The sequence below is a fragment of the Equus asinus genome, chromosome 8 (assembly GCF_041296235.1).
Source record: "Equus asinus isolate D_3611 breed Donkey chromosome 8, EquAss-T2T_v2, whole genome shotgun sequence".
Classification (NCBI taxonomy): Eukaryota; Metazoa; Chordata; class Mammalia; order Perissodactyla; family Equidae; genus Equus; species Equus asinus.
In genome coordinates, this window is record NC_091797.1 from 25,157,232 (window position 1) to 25,177,776 (window position 20,545).

A 20,545-nucleotide genomic window follows, 5' to 3' on the forward strand; every position below is an offset into this window, starting at 1 on the left:
TGCCATTTCTTCAATGAATGAGCAATAAAAAACACAATGACTTCAGTGCTAAAACGAGGTGTTGGCCCAGAGAAAGAATGGATTAAGGAACAGGGCAAGACACGGTGATTGTCACCCCATTGATCACTCTCCAGCCCAGCTCTGGAGCTAACTAAGCCCAGAGTCCGGACCTTAATCGAGCGCATGCGCAGCACTCTCCCCTCGGTCCCGTCCCCACCCCGCCCCCAGTCCTACCCCTAGGGCCGCCCCACCCATCAGCAACCAATTAGGGAGGAGAGGCGGTCCTGGTTGGCGCGGTGCTCCTTGGGTAGTGTCCGTAGTTACTGTTGCTAAGGCTGCGGCTCGCCGGAGGTGGTGGGTGTCAGAAGTTTTGGGAGACAGGGCCTGAGAGAGGTCAAGGGTCAGTGCAGAGTCAGGGAAGAGATGGTGAAGCAGACGATCCAGATTTTCGCCAGGGTGAAGCCCACTGTCCGGAAGCAGCCGCAAGGGGTACGGGTCTGAGCAGCGCGGGCGCAGGCGCGGCGGGGCCTCCCAGGCCGGGGAAGGGGCGGCACGCGAGGGGCCTGGGCCGGGCCAAGGGGTGAGGGGTGCCGCCGGTGTCCAGCACGCTGGGTCCAGCACGCTGGGTCCGAGGCGCCCCGACAGCCATGCAGACACCGGCACGCCGCTGTCAGGGACGCGGACAGACGGACACCCAGGCCACTCCCACCGAGCACAGCCCTGCGGGCACAGACGTAGCCTGCACAGAGCCACAGACATGCGCCCGGGCACACGTGTCTGTACACTCAACGTAGACTGCGCCTCAACTGCGCACATTTATTGCTCCTTTCTGAGAAACGGACACGCAGCTCGGATACATTCAAGCTTATGTTCGAACTCGGGCAAAACGTGCGAGCAAGAGATGCGTGTCCACACATGTCTAAGGTGATGCAGATAATAGATACAGATAAAGATACACAGAGCGTACACGCGGCTCTGCTCATAGGGCCCTTCGAATCTGTTGACTAACTATATTGTCATTGTGCAACAGAAGCATGAACGTTGACAGGTACTCATTGCAGATATAGATAGGTATGTATGCAGCCTCACACAAAGAATACACATATACTCTTTATTCAGAAAACATTAACTGAGCATTTACAAGGTGCTTCCTCTAGTAAGCGAAATTCAGCGGGACAAAGAAGGTTGAGACCGCCTTTGCTCTGAGCAGAGAGAGTTGGAATGCTTCATAAATGTTTCGAAATGTTGTTTCCTCTCCCTGGAAAGGAGCTAGTCATTCTTACCAAGTGGGTGCTTTGTCTACATTATCCGTGATTCTCATGGGAACCCTGCAAGGCTGATGTCATTTTCCTCATTTTATAGATAAGGAAACTGAGTGTCAACTAGATTAAATAATGTGGCCAAACCGCCCACCTAATGAGCGGCAGAACCCTGCTTTTGATTAAGGATTTTTTATTCCAAAGCTCGTGGCTCTTCAGACAAAACCATTTTGCTCCACAAAATGAGGACTTAGGCAAGGGCAATCTGGGTCATATTCATGGGTGCCTGGAATGGATGTGTTATTGATAATATTTTATCCCCTTCCCATATCTATACTGTGTATATGTATATGTGTGGCATCATAGCATGTCATAATTTAGCATTTGCCTCATGTAATTTATGTTATTTTAAAAAAGGAGAATGTAGTGTCTTTGTCATTATCGTGATCATCAATCTTTTTACTCATGGAGTACCTTTAGGAGAAGACTCCAAAGAAAATATTGTTTTGTTTGTTTTTTTAAGGAATAAAGCAATGTAGAAAGGAACTGTGAGTATCTTCCTATTTTCTGTCCTCTTACATTCACTTACAAGAAAGTTTTTAAAGGTACATCATATGTAAAAAATATACTATATGCAACATGTATCCCCCCCCAGACTCTAAGCCAAAATTGTTGAATTTATATACATAAACTCAGCAGTCAGATATGATAGTCAGAAGCAAGTCCTCGGATATGGTGATGTGAGACGATGAGTAGAATGGGCGTGGGGGCTGTTGGTTGTTGGAGAATCTTGGATTTTGTATTGAACTGTCTCTTTTCTTAAAATGCAATGTTTGGATATTTTAACGTGCATTTCTCTCCTTTTGCATTTCTTTGGTGAGGTTCTGTGAAGTGGATTATTTGATACTCTAGGAAGTATTTTTAGGTGTCATACTTTATTTAAAAATGTCATAGTCTGGGTTTTTTGTGGTTTTTTTTGGTGAGGAAGATTGGCCCCGAGCTAGTATCCCTTGCCAATCGTCTTCTTTTTGCTTGAGGAAGATTGTCGCTGAGCTAACATTTATGCCAGTCTTCCTCTATTTTATATGTGGCCTGGCAAGCCAGAGTATGGCTTGACAAGCAGTGTGTACGTCCGTGCCTGGGATCTACACCTGCGAACCCTGGCCACTGAAGCAGAGCTTGTGAGCTTAACCACTATGCCACTGAGCCGGCCCCCAAATGCCAGATTCTTATGGAGAGGCAACGTTATGCCACATACACAACAATAAGAGAACACAGATGAACAGTTTTTGAGTTAGTGTAGCCTTGCTCTCCCTTAGGAATCCCACTTTTAGCACCCTATCTTTTTGCCCCCCAAAGATTGTATGGTTGTTTCTCTGACTGAAAATGCTGCTTGTAGCATTAAACCAAGAGTGATTCAAAGGTATTTTTCTTTCTTTCCTCTTCATTTTGTGGTTCCATTGTTCCATTAGTCTTATTTCTTGAGGCACTATAAGTTATAATAATTTATAGATTAATAAATTAGAAGGTACATAGGATGAACCTCTGTGCCAATTTTAACAATGGCCATGCTTTTCATTTGTATGGTGCTTTGCATATTTCAGAACATTTTCATATTCCTCCTTGCATTTGATCTAATTGTCTTCTGAAAAAACCTACTCTATCTCAAATATTTTTAAGACTAAGGGTAGAATGCCAATCTATTAGACTAAAACAAGCTTTCTGATTATTAAGGGACTTTTTTTAATGCCTCAGAGAGTGGCTTAATGAGAGTGGTGGAGGGTCATTATTCCTACTCTAGTCGATGGTCCTTTTTGTCTTCTGAGCACTGAGTGTGGCAGATTTTTTTTTAACGTATGGCACCCTCATTCTTGCATGTTTCACATCTTACACACCCCTTTCACTCACCCGTCTAGCTGTTAACCTTTTTTTTTTTTTTTAATGTAGTGCCCTACAGGATATACTTTTTAAATGTCTGTTGAGCAAACCTAGCCAGAAAGCCTTGGTCCTGATACCATTACTTACACAAATAATTTTAGTTTACAGAATGACTTTTCTACAGGAATTCTTCACATTTTAAATGAGAGGGTTCAATAAAAATCTGCTTAGGAAAATTATTCAGACTTTCTGGAGATTTAGGTAGGCTTTTACTTTTTTAAGAATATGACTTTCCCCCCATAATCAAGCATCTAAATGGGTCTTAAACAGGAAGTGTTGCCTGTTAGAAAGAATTTTATTTCCTGGTGGAAGACAAGAAGTCTCTTTAAAAAAACTTCTAAATCTAGTGACTAACATTTTTTATGGTGCATTACAAAATGCTTCCATTTCCATGACATCATTTGATCCCCACAGCAATCTCATATGGGAGGCAATTCTGTTTTCTTCATTTTATGTAGAAGGAACCAAGATTCTGAAAGTGGTGGCTGGTCACACAGCTGGTAAATTGAGATCAGCATTTGCCCCAGGTCTTTGGACACCAAATCTTATGCTTTTCTTTATTCCTCATGACCTCTTTATATATAGGCTTGACTCTTGATTTTCCTGGCCAATAAATAAAGGAGTAGGTGACCAAGAAGAGAATCAGAGAATATCACAGTTGCAAGGGGTTGGTTAAGACCCTTCGTTTCCATTTCAGCTTACACAGGTTAAGTGATTTCTCCTAGGTCATTTGCTAATTAGTGGCTGAGCTTCCAGGAGAACCTTGAAAATGACATCAAAGGCGTGAATTACATGTGTCCTTTGAAGCCACATGTCTTTTATCAAATGCCTGAATATGTCTCATGGAAACTTGGGCTTCTTTGAACGTAACTTGAATTAGAGCATTCTTGTGGACTCTCTGAGAAGTCTCAGACCTAATCCTTTTATCTCTGTGTCTAGCATTTTGTAAATGCTCAGAAATCCTTGTTGGTTGTAGTAAAATGTTAATTTCTGGTACGTAATTCTAAAGCAACACTTAGATGATATGTGGCTTTTAGGCCTGTTAGTTTCTCAACAACAGAGACACTCAAATGCTCAAATTTGAGCATTAGATCATTTAAAGAGGATCTGAGCTTTGATAGAGCATTGATTTAGGTTTTATACCTCTTGTTTAGTTCCATATATTTGTTTGAGTCTGCACACAGTTCAAAGAGGAAAATTATCCAAAATATACTATATTATGACTTTTTGCCTTAAAAATACAATTTTTATACCATTACGATGCGTGTCATAATAACATGGTCATAGCTGAAGCTGCGATTTTACCATTGTATATTGATTTGTTGTCTTCATATTTGCAGATTTATTCCGTAGATGAAGATGAAAAATTAACACCTAGCTTGGAAATTATCTTACCTCGTGATTTGGCAGATGGGTTTGTGAATAATAAACGAGAAAACTACAGATTTAAGTAAGTTTTTCTTTCTCCTTCTTTGTTCCTGTTTTCCTTTTGAACCGCCTCTTGGACTGCGTTCATGTCCACTGTGAAGTTGTTGGCACCATTTCTTGGGGAGAATGTAAAGCAGTTCCCGATCTCACATAGTAGATGGAATTCATGTTGTCTTTTCTCTGCTGCTCCCAAAGTTGAAAAGATGGTGTGTTTCTGTCTCTGAAGTGATATGCCAAGATCGTTCCTGTAGGAAATTCAGTGCAGGACTAAACTTTATTAAAGATACAAACTGAAGGTACAATTTGTGTGCTGTACAGGTGATCATTCTTTATCACATAAATGACATACAGATCTCATAAGCACATAGGTACACAGTATATCTGTACTGTCCAATATAACAGCCACTAGCCACATGTAACTCTTAAGTGCTTGAAACGTAGCTGGTCCAAATTGAGATGTGCTGTAAGTATAAAATATATTGAGGATTTTTGAAGGCTTAGTATGAAAAAAATAGAATGTAAAGCGTGTGAAGAATTTTTTCATATTGATCACACATTAAAATGATAAAACTTTGGATATATTGGGTTAAAAATATGTTATCAAAATTAATTTCACCTGTGTCTTTTAGCTTTTTTAAAAAAAATGTGGCTACTACATATATACTTAGGTTTATGGATTGCATTGTATTTCTCTGGGACGGTGCTGGACTGCGTGGTTCAGGTGAAAAGTACCAAACAGCCACCCCTGGGTTGTCATCAGTGCCTTCGATCCAAATACTCTTCTAGTAGCCAGGCTTCAAAATTTGGAATTACAACTGTTTCATACTGTCTTTATTCTCCAATTTACAATTATTCCATTTCTTTTAATCCCCACTTTTGATTTTTGGAGAAGTTTGAGCCCAAGTTAAATCCATATTTGATTTCTGGCCTAAACTTAGGTGGTGGATTTCTGGGTCCTGCTGAAGAAGTCCTCATCACTTTCTTGCGTTTCTCTCTAGGCTGTTTACATAGGCCTTATTCTGAGACCATTCCTGCCCCTGCCCTTTGGATAAAACCATCCCAGATATTTTTTATGGTTTTCTCTGTCTCTCTATCTGTCTAATTGTTATTTTCTTATTTTTTGTCTCATAAAGATTCTCTTTGGTCTTCACAACTCTGCCCTTTGTCTCTCATGTATATATTTCTCCCTCCACCTCCACACCATTTCCTCTTTGTGTCTCCTTTTACTATAAGTACAAGCAGGATTGCTAGCACGTGATTGCATAGTGGGGTGATACTCACCTCATCTTTGTGACTCCTCATTGCCTTTCCTTCTATCCGTTAAGCAGTAGCCTTACTACATGACTTCCTTTTCTGAAGGGGGCATCCTCCCACTGAGGTAAGCATGCTACACACCTTAGTAGCTATGACATCGTGACACCTGGCCTCGGCCAGTCTCTGTAGAGCCACAATTTGCTAAAACATTTTATTCAGCATGATTCTGTTTGATTGTTAAAAAACAATAGACCATGTCTCTAGCTGCTGGTCCTCTCCAAAGTATTTATATTATGTAGATACAAATAGAGTGCATTTAAACATGTGCTTATTGAAAACGTGCTATTTGCTTGTCTTTAAATCTCTTAATCATTCTTTCTAAATCTCTGAATTAAAAATGTTCGTTTTAGTATTTTAAATAAAGAAATTAAATAGTTAACTTATACGTATCTTCAGAGATAAATATTTAAGCATTTTAAAGGTTGTTTTCCCCCAAGAAAATTCGTTCAATTGGTAAATATTTGTTGACCATCCAGTGTGTGCTGTTTGAATGGCTAGGATTATAGCAGGGAACCCAACAAAGCTCCTGCTCTTATGGTACTTACATTTTAGTGGGAGGAGACGGACAAGCAGATCAGTAAGTAAAATGTGTGTCCGAAAGTGTTAAGTGCCATGGAGAAACCAAGGTAGGGAGGGGGAACAGGAAGTGCTGAGATGAGGGGCAGCAAGGGGAGGGATGGTTGCGATATTTCATAGGACAGTCAGGGGAGGTATACAGGAAGGTGATATTTGAACAGAGACTTGAAGGAGGTAAGGAAGCCAGATGGTCCAATATCTGAGGGATGGGAATTCCAGGCTGAGGATATAGCAGGAGTGAAGTCCCTGAGATGGGAGAGTGCCTGGCATGTTTGAAGAAAAGTAAAGGGATCTGTGTAGCAGGAGAAGGGTAAGCCAGGGGGAGAGGGGAGGAAGAAGGTTACAGGGACAACAGAGTGGCCAGATCATATGGAGCTTTTCCCAATGTGCCATGGGAAGATCATGGAGGGTTTTGAGCAGAAGAATGAAATAATCTTACTTACGTTTTAGCAGAATCATTGTTGCTAACGTGTGGAAAATAGGCTGTAAGGGGGCAAGGGAGACCAATTAGGCTATTGCAAGGAAGACTGGGCAAGAAATTCTGGGAGCATGGGCCAGGTTAGTAGCAAGTAGAAATGTTGAGAAAAAGTTGGATACTGCATTTATTTTGAAGGTCAAAGTTGACAGAGTTTGCTGATGGATTGGATATAGAGTGTAATGGAAGAGAGGAGTCAAGGAAGCCCTAAGAGTTTTAGACTGAACTTTTAGAAGGATGGAGTTGTCCTTTACTGGGCTGAGGAAGACCAGGAAGAACAGGTTTGGGGTGTGAAGAGATCAGCATATGCCAGGTTCAAAATAGAGTGTAGGAAGAGCCTACACAACTTCCTAATAAATGAAAGGACCGCCTAGGAATCAGGAATCTCAAGGTGCTTTAATGGTTAGTTCCAGGGCCATGAGTAAATTGCTTTATCTCCTTGGGCCTCAACTTCTTCCTCCATGGAGGATTAGACTGAACTTGTTGAATCTATGATTCTATTTTGTTCTTCAGTGATTTTCAGAAGCTAGCTGATTATAATGTCTTTTCAGTTTACTATGCAACTACATTATGTAAAATAAAATATTTGGGGATGATGATATTTGATGTTTAATGAAGCTCATATGATTTATTGACACTCCTGCCGTCTCTTTGGTTTATATGGTGGTAGATGTATTTCCTGTTACTTAAGGGAGTAGAGTTGGGGATTGATAATTGATTCCCTCAGTCATCATTGACCCGGTAAAAGAAGCAAATCAGCCTTATCATCATCATCCTCAAAAGCCCCGCTGCGTCTGTGCTCAGACGTCACAGTAGGCAGTGCCGTGATGAGCACTTGAGCAGCCACGTCCCTGGTGTTATGTCTGAAGCTCTGATATACCTATAGGGTTTCGAGAAGTGTTCTGGGCACACTCAGCAAATATTGCTATCTAAGATATAATCTTCCCTGCTAAATGACGTCGTAGCCAGAGTGCCTGACAATGTCTCTTTGTATACATTTCATCACTTGCTTCTTCAAAAGGGAGGTTAATAAGCTATAGGGGTCTTTTGAAGTTAATGTTGATTAAAGACAATGAATTCCATTCCATTTTGTATTTCCAGCCCAGCTCCAGACATCCCTCCGAACTCCTCCATAGTGACAGCAGTCCTGCATTTCATGCCATCTCTGCTTTAATTGAACATGTGCCCAATTCACTTGCATAGGCAGACACATAGACCAAAGGTTCTTAAACTACTCTGAAAGCTTCTTCGGATGGCCTCAAAGTGTTTGTTTTAGAGTTTTTGCTTTAAAGTGCCCCCCTCCTTTATTTTAAAAAGTTTTGAATGTACAAAAAAGGTGGAAGAATAATGTAATCAACTCTCCCATCCCCTTTGTGGGAGATTCACAATTGTTAATATTTTGCCCTGTATGCTTATGCTCGCTCGCTCTCTCTTTTCCTCCCCCTTCTCCTCACCCTCTTCCTCTCTCCTCCTTTCCTTCTTCCCGTCCCTTTCTCTCTCTGTCTCTTTCTTCATGATGTTTTAATGGGGCCATAATCGCTGGTAGCAACTTACCACACTGTAGAGCGTAGGTTGTGTTGTGTGTCTCCTGTCCCAAGTATTCCATTGTGCTTGTGATCCTGTACGAAGTGAAGTCTGAGTGCCATTGCAAGAAGGGTGAAATTGACACCATTCCACCCCACCACGTTCCTAGCCCTGCCAATCTGATAAAGACTTCTCTTTGCAGAACAGGTCTATCTTAATTTACCTTTTGACTTTTGACTCATGATCAACAAAATGAAACAAAACCATCTTGAGAATTAAGTGGCTGATACAAGGATGCAGTCCCCTAATGAATGGAAAATAAACTTCTGTTCAAAATTTTAAACTGAAAATTTAAATGAAGTTCAATCATCATACATTTCACAGCTGTGTTCTTTTCTTATAGGTCAGACCTCAGAAGTTCTTTGGCTGTTTACATCCTGTTCTCGGGTTTCCATTTCATGCACTTATCTAGATTTGAATTTGATGCCAATTGCGGACACTGTTCCTCTTGAGAGCTGAAAAACACACAGTTTATTATTTGGTTCAAAGCTGCTGCAGCTCTTCAGAGGGATTATTGTACAGATCTTGTCAAAGCAATACTGTTTACCCACCATTTGTATACAGGGGTACAACAGCGCAGTGTGGTTGGGACTACAGGGCGGACATTGTGTTAGCTTAGGTAGGCCCAGTGATGTAAAGATGGGGTAATTTACAAAGCTTTCAGGAAAATAAAATGATTAATCCGATAGTGTTTGAAGGCTCAGCTTTTAAATAATTACTGTTTTCACATTTGCAGATTCCAAAGGATTTTTGATCAGGATGCAAACCAAGAGACCATTTTTGAAAGCATTGCCAAACCAGTTGCTGAGAGGTAGGATTTCCTATATTTTGTTCAGTGGGTTAGTGGTTTTTCGTCTTGTCTTCAATTCGCAGATAATTGTGGTAGTGTGCTTCAGTATATCAAGAATATACTCAGGCTACAGGGCATGTAGCGATGAGAACATTAATACCTTCTCTTCAGACAGCTGTTTGTTTTAGATTTAGATTCTGAGCCTCGAAACTAACCAATGAGATAGACGGAATAGCTGTTATTACTCCCATTTTAAAAGACATGTAAATCTCTGAGGGTGGGAGAGATTAAGTGACACTGCTCAGAGTTGTGTGGCTAGTAGAGTCCTGGATGATTGCTAAGTCCAGTACTCTTTCCTCAGTACAGTATGTCAAACATACGGTTAGATGGATGAAAGAGGAGGAATGAGTGATACCTGGGAGGCCTAATAATGGTTGGCCCCGCCCGACCTCAGGGTGATAACTACCTTTCAAAGCTTGGCCCTTCACTTCCAGGTCCCTTTTGTTTCGGTATATCCAGATAGTTCCAGGCTGCTGACGACTAGACCCAAACTCACATGAGAATATGAATAAATCAGAATAAATTATTAATATGTATTGGCAAAGTCTCCTCGGGACTAGACACTCAAGCTCTTTGATAAGCACCCTCTCCTCTTATAGGAAATCCATATGGGAAACTAATATTAATAAAGTTGCTTTCTGATCCTGAAGTCATTTGGAGGATTTTAATAACCTAATAGTCCCCAGATATATCTACCTTTATGATTAAAATGAGAAATCTATCTACTATCCAGCCCCATTTTTCAAGTCTAATCAATATACCATTTCCCACAGACATTGCTGGAAAGGCATTGCCACACTTTGTCTCTCAGACTCCTGTCTTATGAATCCTGCTCAAACCAGCCCTGCTCTTATAAGGCAGTCTTCCTTCACGGTGGGTGCAGTGGGGACAATACAGTCAATAGGTTTAAGCGATTTTAGTCATAGTCACAATCCAGTAACATCTCTTTAGATTGAATTCACGTCTCCTTGAATGGATTTCACACATTTCTGAAGTTCTCTTCCGTTTAGTAACCTTTTGGGTTATGTCGATTTTCAGATAGCTGATCTCATGTGTTTTATTTTGAAACTTTCTGAAATCCTTCAGGGAGGGGAGCTTAGTTTCTGTTTCGCAGATGTCTGGTTTTTCCTCCCTTCGCTGCCTCCCTCTCCCATCTTGAGCCCACTTCTCCCTCCAGCTCTTGCGCCTCTGCCTGGAATTCTCTTCCTTCAGAAATCTGCATCGTTGTTTCCTCAGTTCTTTGAATTCTTGGCTCCTATGTCACGCTCTCATAAGGCCTTCTTTTACTGCCTCATTTGAAATTGCGTTCCCTGTCACCCTTCTCTGTTTATCTATTATTTTTTAGCACTTAGCCCCGTCTGACATACTATCTAGTCTGATTATTTCTTAGTGTTTTTTTGTCTGTCTGCCTTCCACTAGAACAAGACTCCATGAAGGCTTGGGATTTGTTTTCTTCACTGACTTAACAAAGACACCCAGCCCAGTGATGACAAGATTTCACAAATGACGGGCACGAGCATTTTATCCAGGCTGCTCACACTGCTCCTAGTGGATCTTATCTCCATCAAACATTCCTCTTTGTCCTTTCCAATACTTTTCTCCTTAGATCTCATTTTTCCTGAAACTGTTTTTACTAATTTTATTTTTCTGTTAGCTGTATTGGGTTTATCTTTCTCAATCTCTTAATTCAACCGCCCTGTGTCAGTTTTTTTTTAAATATGTGTCTGATAAATAAAACATAGCTGCCTTTTGCCTTTTTGGCCAAACTCAGAGTCCTTGATCTTTAATTGGTTACTTTAACCTGTTTATATTTATTATGACTACTGTAATAGTGTTTGGAGCTATTCCTCCTATCTTACTTTTTCCATTTATAATACTTTGTGTTTTTTTCCTCTCTTGCTGTTTGTTGGTGTGACTGTGCTCTTCGTTGTTGTTGCTGCTGCTTTCCATTTTCTCTCTCAAGGTGTACATTGTACTTCAACACCTCTAGTGTAGTTTAAATTGAGGTATTATATGTATTTTTCTCAGTACCTAAACTTCTCTGTCTGTCTCTGTCTGTCTGTCTCTCCTCTCCCCCTTCTCCCCCAGCAGAGACCCTCGCATGCTCCGACTGTACCTTTCCCGCCCTTCTACCACTGCAAGTGTTGGGAGTAGCTGGTAATTTCATTCTGGATTGCTGTGAATCATTTTATTATCAGCATTTATTTAAATTTATCTCCAAGTCACGTTTGTTTCCTTGCTCATCACTGTTTGTTATACTCACTTCTGTTTTTCGGTTTCCTTTTTAGTTTTGCTGGTAATCATCTTCCTGTAATTTTCTGGAGAGAGTTCGAGATGGGAACTTTCTGAAGCCTGTCATTTACCTTCACACTTAAGTGGCAATCTGACTGGGTATAGAGTTCTAGGTTAAGAATTCTTTTCTCTCATAACTGTGGAGATATTGCTCTAGTCTTTTTGCATTCCCCACATAAATCCAGTCGCTCTGCGCCGGCCCCACAAAGCTGTTGCTGAATAGATGTCAGTGTCCATCTGGATCTTATTTCTTCCTAGGAAATACCTTTTTTTTCCTTTCTAAATGTTTTTAGGATTTTTTTCTTTTTCCTTTTTTTTTGTTTTGTTTTGTTTTGGTTTGGTTTGGTTTTCTGGTGAGGAAGATTAGCCCTGAGCTAACATTTACCATCAGTCCTCCTCTTTTTGCCAAGGAAGATTGGCCCTGAGCTAACATCTGTGGCAATCTTTCTCTCCTTTATGTGGGATGCTCGCCACAGCGTGGCTTGATGAGCAGTGCATAGGTCCACACCCGGGATGTGAACCTGGGAACCCCGGGCTGCTGAAGCAGAGTGTGCGAACTTAGCCACTATGCTGCCAGGCCGGCCCCTTTTTTTCTTTGCTTTTATGAAATTTCATATCACCAAGTCTATTGATAGTCTAGGTTTGCCTATTTTTTCATATGTTTGTGTATTCTTGTCTCTCTTTCAACCATTTCAATCTGCAGACCCTAGTATTCAAGCTCAAAAGTCGTCCCATTGATAATTTCTTTGATAATTAAAAAAATAAATTCCTTTCCTCCAACGTATCTATTCTTTCTTTGTGGAACTTCTAGTTCCAGAACTACTAGTTCTATCCTTCAAATATTATAACTGTCTATTCACAGTTCCCGTATCGTTTTCTTTTGGTTGTGAGTTCTGGCAGAATTTGTTAGCTCAATCTGCCAGCATGGTAATTTGCTTTTCAGGCTGTATGCATTCTCTGTCATCTACCTCTTAAATTTTTAATTTTTACGATTTTATTTTTCATTTCTAGGAAGTGAAAGAAGTCTATTCTTATTTATTCCCATGATATTCTCCCTTTTCCCTCTGAAGATAGTTGTTATTTTGAAACCTTGGCTTTTTCTCTGTCCACTTTCTCTTTGCACGTATGTTCTGCTGTTGAGTTTGGTGCCTTGCTCTTGTAGAGATTTTCCTCAGACAGTTGGTTGTTCTTAGTGGTGGGCTCATCTACGTCATCTCAGAGTTCTGTTGTTGGTTTGAGAATGCTGTTTCTGTTCACTGTTGCCCATCCTGGGGTCTGTGGGGAAGGAATGGCTTGTGCTGTGGGCGGGGTAGGCCCTGAGCTTCTCTGCTGGGCATGAGGACGCTCTTTCCTCCTGGGCGTTGCTTACCACCTCAGGCTCTGGTCACTGTCACTATCCAGGCTCCTCCTCTGCAGAAGCATGTGCTGCAATAGACAATGGACAGACAGAGGGAGGCAGACCCACAGTTTCCTCTGACCCATCTCTGAAGGAGAGGGTTATGAAGCAAATTCACTTACTACATGAAGACCCTGGGGGATCACTATTTCTATTGCCTTTAAATATGTCCTATAAAGTATGTTCACACTTTATGCGAACTTGAATTGTGTGACTCTGAAATGGTAAAACATAAAATATCAATAAAGTCTCATTTATACACAATATTTGAAGTAATATTTATCCCTGTAAATTGAAAGCTATTTTTTTCAGAATTATACAATTTGGCAGGCCTGGCGAATGAAAACTGTGCCACTTTCGATGTTAAACAGAAGTGCCTGCTATCCCCAGTGAGATTAGCCTTCAGCAACACATTCCTCACATAAATACAGCCGCTCTGCACAGGCCCCACAAAGCTGTTCTATTGTGTTAACACATTGTAGCTTAATTGTGGTTTCTGTGTACAATTAAAGCTAAATAAAATTAATCATATTTCTTTCCAAAATTCTGTAATTCAGGAATCTTACTAATTTAGACTCATCTTTTCCTACTTAATTCCAATCTGTGATATGACTGCAGAGCTGCATGACTAGTGGCGAGAATTTGTAAAGCCTTAAATTTGCATTATTGGAAATTACGTAAAAGGATCTTTGTGGTTATTTATCATTTAGAACATCTCCACTAGGAAGTGCTTCATCCTTCTGCCTCTTCTGAACTTGGATGTTTCTGAAATATATCCTATGTGGTTTAATAATACCTTTTATCATACTAATTTTGCTCATTGATTTTGGACTAATTTTGTATAAAGGTAAAATTTAGTCGGTCCACAGATGTGCATTGTGCATGGTATCGCATTGTATAAAAGAGTCCGTGGTTTTGTTTGATATCTTACACAGTGTCCTCCTTCTTAAGCAGGAATGCGTCGATCCTGGGAGGATGTGGCGGTCTCTCAGGGGATACGTGAAGCCACAAGTTAAACATGGCACATGATCCTTAAAGATTTAGGGAGAAAACTGAAGCCTAGACTTACCTGAGGTCCTATCTCATGCACTTGTAAATCTGCAGAATCCTAGTTTTCCAGCCAATCTTATGTTTTACCTAAAATCTTGGGATGTAGGAAATTTATTTTGTGTGCATTGAGGGATTTTGGAAAAATTTGGAAATTTAGTGTTTTAGAGGAACGTGGTTTGACTAAAATGAATAGGGTGCCTACTGCCAGGAGGACTGGTTGTGCCAAAGATAGAGGACCCCATAGCTGGCACTGGACAGCAGAGGCATCTGCGTTGCAGCAAGGCCACCAGGTTGGTTTTTGAAAGGCTGGGAGTCACCTTGTGAACCACTGCTAAAAGCCTCTGATTTCACCGATGATGAACAACATCAAGTGCAGCCTTTCACTGTGTGCTAAGACGAGTACGAAGGGAAAAGGAAAGCTCCCAGGGCTACCACCTCAGACTTGGAGAGGGATGTGTTAGAATGCTGGTACTCCTGTGCTCTGGCTGGGTGGGAGCCCAGGGCTTGGTAGAGGGGGTTTCTCATGGGAGGGGCCAGGGCCAAGGCCCAGCAGGGCTGTCACCTGTGGTTCTAGGAAACAGGCTTTGCTGATGATGCTGTGAGTTGCATAGCCTACCAAGTCCTGCTGCACCAATGGAGAAGAGATCCTGGACCTTCAAGATGAGGAGACCAGAATGCGGGAGAAGAAGGGCCAAAAAAGAGTATCACAAAAAATATAATCACATCTTACCAGTCAGTTATTCACCTCCGTGTACTCATGCTTCTACCTGATCTGGCTCAAAAAATTTGACATCAAGTGGAATAATCTGATCCCAGCCCCAGGCCTGTGACTGACTCACTGTGTGACTCTGGGTAACAACACCTGTCACTTCTGAATCAGTTATCCCCTCCGAGAAAGGGAGATACTAATAATACCAAGTTCACAAGGTTTTTTGGAGGATGAAAAGAAGCAGTGCCTATGAATGTGCTTTGTGACCTTCAATGCCCTGTTCAATCTAAGAGTTGAAAAATTAGAAATCTTTATTCTTTTTGCCACTTTTAAAATATGCCCAGTGACTTCTGGCTCCAGACCAAGATGAAGTAGACACACTTCTCTCTATTCCTTTTAGTAAATACAGTTAAAAACTCTGGACATTATATATAAAAGAAACATAAGAATACTCTGAAAGGTGGAGAAAAGAAGGTAGAATGGCCAGGAGACCCCAGGACCTGAGGATGACGCGGTGGTGAGTTCCCTGGGTTTTTTTGCCTCGTGTATCCCAGACTGGATGCTGGAGAAACTGGCAACCCAGAAACACCAATAGGCTCAGACAAAATCACCAAAAAAAGACTGCTCTCTAGAGCCAGAGGACCAGGAAAGGGGCAGCCTAGTGAGCAGAAACTGTTAGATCCTAGTTGCCCTGTTTCTCCCAGCCACCATGGAAAAGCCCACGGCCCCAGCCCCACCCTGACAGCAAAGGCCTGGCTGTAACAGGGCACCCCCATCGCCCACTGCCAGGTGGGATCAGAGGAGTGGGAGGACTTTCATCCCTACTTGGAGGGACCAGCTCCCTCTTCCCCACCACCAAGTTCTCAGTGGAAGTCACGTGGAGATCCTGGAGTTCACCACCATCCAGCAGTCACAAGGCCTCCCCTACCCTGCTGTGGTGTCAGTGAACAGCAGCAAGGCGCCCCTCCCTCTCCTCTCCAGGGAGGTGTCAGCTGAGGCCTAAAGGGAGCCTGAAATCTCCCCTCCATCCATAGGAATGAGGCCCCTCTACAGGTGTCAAGAGAGGCAGGGTCGGGAACCTGGACCTTCACCCCCACCTGGCGGTGGTGAGGTGGCCGCTCCCTTTCCCCACTAGCATGGTGTCATAGGAGGCCTGCTAAAACAGAAGGTAAAAGTATGACCTAGAATCTCATAACATAATACCTACAACAAGCTGGGCTACAATTGAAAATCATGCATCAAGTGTGAAATATCAAGAACCAAGAAAATGTCAACTTGCATGAGAAGAAACAATTGACAGATGCCAGTGTGTAGGTAACACAGGTCTTGGAATGATCTGACAAAGATTTTAAAACAGCCATCATAAAAATGCTTCAACAAGCAATTATGAACATGCTTGAAACAAATGAAAGATAAAGTCTTGGCAAAAAAATAGAAGCTATAAAAAAGAACCAAATGGGAATTTTAGAACTGAAAAGTACAGTAACTGAAATAAAGTTGGTGGATGGGTTCAACAGCAGCATGGAGAGATCTGAGGAAAGAATCAATGAATTTGAAGATGTAACAACAGACGTTATTCAATATGGATGACAGAAAGAAAACAGACTGAAAAAAAAAAAAACCCAAGCAAACAGACCCTCAGGGAACTGTGAGAACTATGGCCAAAGGTCTGACATTCATGTCGTCAGAGTCCCAGGAGAGAGGAGAAAGAAAGTAGGGTTGAAAAATATTCAAAGAAATCATAGCTGAAAATTCTCCAAATTTGGCAAAAGGCATAAACCTAGAGCTTCAAGAAGCTGAGCAAACCCCAAACAAGGTAAACTCAAAGAAGTCAAACCCAAGTCAAATCATAGTCAAATTTCAGAAAACTAAAGGAAAAAAAACCCTGAAAGTAATGAGGGAGAAATGATACCTATAGGGATAAAAAAAATTGAATTAGTAGCTTTCTCATCAGAAATCATAGAGTCTAGAAGAAAGAAGCAGAATGTTCTCCAGCACTGAAAGAAAAGAACAGTCTGTGTAACGTAATTATCCTTCAGGAATAAAGAGGAAATAAAGACGTTTTCAGACAAAGGAAAACAAGGAGAAGAGTTGCCAGCATGCTTACCCTAAAAGGAGGGATAAAGGAAGTTCCTGAAAAAAGGGAAATGAAAAAAGGAATGAATCTTGAAATACTAGAAAGGAAGAAAGAACAACAGAAAGAGTAAAAATATGCATTAATGAGCTTTCTTTCTGTTGAGTAGAAAAAGTTATGTCTGATGAAGCAAAAAATAAAGCATTGTCTGATGATGATTATATTATGAAGAGGGGAGGGGAGAGGAACTTAAAGGTAAGTAAGGTCTCTACACCTCATTCAAACTGGTAAAAGTCGGCGTCAGTAGCTCTGTGTGGTGATGGAATAGTTCTGTATCTTGACTCTAGTGATGTTTACTCAGATCTACACGTGACAAAATGGCATAGAACAACACACACATATTGTACCAATGTCGGTGTCCTGATTTTGATAATATGCTATAGTTATGCAAGATGCAACCATTGAGGGAAACTGGGTCAGAGTACACAGAACCACTCTGTACTCTCTTTGCAACTTCCTTTAAATTTATAATTATTTCCAAAGAAAGCATTAATATTCCCAGATATGAAAATTTTAATGTCATTTGTTCTGTGATGTTCTGTACATTAAATACAGTAATCTAAATTATTAGACTAGAACTTCTCCTCCATGGGACTCAATAAGGCTAATTCCATTTGACATTCTCCAAACACGCCTGCTGGTAAACACTCTATTTTTCTCAAAATTGACTTTCAAGCAGAAAACACTGGTCACCATTGATTTATACAAAACCCCATTGGCTCCCCCAGATCTGTTCAACTTCCGGCTACAATTTCACTTCACCAGATGCGTTGTTTAAACGTGCATCTGTGCGTGGCTCTGCTTCCTGCTACAGTGAAGTTCCTGATAACGTTACATCTCTGGCTTTTGTGATATTACTGTTATTCTTAAATTTAAACTTTTTTAAGTATGTTTTCAACTGAATACATGATTTTGTGGTTAAAAACAGGAACACATTATCATCTTAAAACCATGAAATTATACAAGATAATGACTTTGAGGTGCTCCATCAAGATCTTAACAAGGAAGAGATAATGTTGCCGTGCAACTTACAGCTAGGGAACTTGGAGAAGCATCAGGAGCCCATCTAATGAGCATAGATTGTACTCAGGATGCACGTTTAAAATGTGGATTTTATTGTAGTAAGTAAACAAATGAGTCTAAATCTGGATGTCTCTTCTTAAGAATGGCTGATCAAGAAATTGCATGATATCATCATTTTTGTAATAACTACAAGTTAAAGCTATTTGTAATTCATTTGATAAAAATACCTCCATAAAAATGGCCTGAGAATCATATGAAGCGATTTAATTGAGGGGACTTTGAGCTCCGACAGAGCGTATACGTGTGATGAAAATCACTGAATCGGTAGTAAGGTAAAAAGCATTGCTTGAAGACAGTAGAAGGGATTGACCAGTGGGTCAGAGGTGCTCTCACAGTATGTGACTCCTTAGCTAGAAGATACTTGTCTTAAGCTTGTGCCCCCCACAAACAGATCCTGAGTTTAGGATTCGAGTGAAAGCAGTTTACTTGGGAGGCGATCCCAGGAAGCACCAGTAGGGGAGTAAGGAATTGAGAAAGGGAGGGAAAGGAAGCTACTATTAGGTCCATTAAAGAGCAGGTTATCACTGGAGGCAACTGGGACTCAATCCCACAGGTATTCTCTGGGGAACTGCAAGGAACTCGCCTCAGAGTTGTCCCACCCAGGGGCAAAGAGGCTCATTTGTATGTAACCACTCCTGTCCGTCACTGCTTGGGGGCTGCTTCTGGGGTGTTAACACCTTGGTACTTGCAGCCTCACCTGTCTGTGAATTAAATAAGCACCTTAGGCAGGGTGAGCATGTGGGCAGAGAGCCACAGGCCCCTGCAGGAAGAAGCCGTCAGCATGAATGGGAACAGGGAGCTTGTGTAGACGGGGTGGGAACACCGCTCACTTTTGGTGCAATATACCCATGTTCCTCCCACTTGTAGCCTGAAAACTTCTGGGCTTCTCTCCTTAGCAATTACCCTGACAGACAAACAGATTAGAACAACATCCAAAAGAAAAAGAAAACCACTGTTGGTTGTATTTCCATTTTATGTGAGGTTGGGTTCTTAAAACATTGTGATAGCAGAATGGATAGGAGAAATTATCTGCATGCTGAGTACAGGCAAGAGCTTTCCTCATTTCTTCCCAATATTCTGAAATTCACATACTCAGTATCATTTTGCCCATTAATCCTTGAGGATAATAGGAAACTCCCCTTATTCATAAATAATGAAAAACATTGTTTTTATGTTGCTCTTCCTCAAACACACCAAGTATGTTGCCAACTCAGAGCTTCTGCACTTGCTGTTCCCTCTGCCTAGAGCTCTCGTCTCCCAGGTTTGCTCCTGGCTTATCATGTGTCTGTCCAGACGTCCTAGTGAGACCTTCTGTGACCATGCTGTGTAACATAACAGTGCTCCCCCCACACTCCCCTCTTCTAGTGCTCTGTTTTTCTTTATAGTCTGTATCACACCTAACATACAGTATGAGCGTGTACTTGTTATATTTGTGTATGGTCTGCCTCCACCCACTCGGATGTCAGCCTCGTGGAGGCGAGGACTCCTTCTGTTCCCTGCTGCATCCCCAGGTCCTGGAACACTGTCAGGTGTATACTGGACACTCAGCGAACATTTGCTGAGTGAGAGAATTAGTGGGAAGAGGATTATCCTTGAGGAGCCATAGCCTTCCCTTTGTTGCTGAATGCATCAGGATGGGCATTGTTGCTTATAAAAGGGATTTTACTCTTGGTTCCTTGCTGAAGTATTTTTTGGACAGAGGCCTTTTCAGTGAATCTAAAATAACACTATAGGTAGCTGCTCTTTCGTCTGGTCTAGTGATTCCCAAAGTGTGGTCCCTGGACCAGCAGCATCGACAACACTTGGGGTCTTTGTAGAAATGCGTATTCACAGGCCTCACCCAGCCCCACTGAATCAGAGCGATCTTTGTTTTAACAAGCCCTCCAAGTGAGACTGATGCACACTGAAGTTTGAGATTCACTGACCTAGGCTTAAAGCTTAACCCACCCTGGGAGGGGCGTGGGGCCGGGGACAGAGGGCACTCACGGTGTTTGTCTTTAGTGATATCTTTCCCAGAGATCTGAGGTCTGCTCTAAACAAGTTTACAATTCTGAAATTGGTGTTTGTAATTTACATCCCACTTATTTCTAAAGTAAATTCTAGCACCTTATCCTAAAGCCTGGGCAGGCTTCCCAGGCATGAAGTAGGGGCGTGGGTCCCCAGGCTCAGAAGGATACCCCTCTTGGTTTAATACTCTGTCATTAATATTTATAGGACAGTTAAAGAGTAGCAGAGAAATCAGAAACTATTTGGACTAACTTAGGTACTTAACTGATTACGATTATCTTTTAGGAATTGAAACATTTTCTCTAAAGAAATAATTGTGGGAGACCATGTAACATATTGATTAAGACTGTGGATTTTGGAATACAAGCATGCTTCAGCTCCCAACTTTAATAGTTAATAGCTGTGTGGCTTTGAGCAAGTTACCTAATGTCTCTATAACTCAGTTTTTTA

General features: G+C 41.5%; 1 protein-coding gene across 2 annotated transcripts in view; it reads left to right on the top strand.

Moving 5' to 3' along the window:
- The first annotated feature begins 300 nt into the window (after positions 1-300).
- Positions 301-20,545, top strand: part of KIF6 (kinesin family member 6) — a 377,323-nt gene continuing 357,078 nt past the window's right edge. Inside the window, exons 1-3 of one of the 2 annotated variants that reach the window (XM_070514982.1) lie at positions 301-489; positions 4,538-4,647; positions 9,311-9,385. In XM_070514982.1, the coding sequence (XP_070371083.1) occupies positions 424-489; positions 4,538-4,647; positions 9,311-9,385 (251 nt within the window). In that variant the 5' untranslated portion in view covers positions 301-423. The remainder of the gene's footprint in view (positions 490-4,537; positions 4,648-9,310; positions 9,386-20,545) is intronic. The other variant, XM_070514983.1, reaches the window with a different exon arrangement.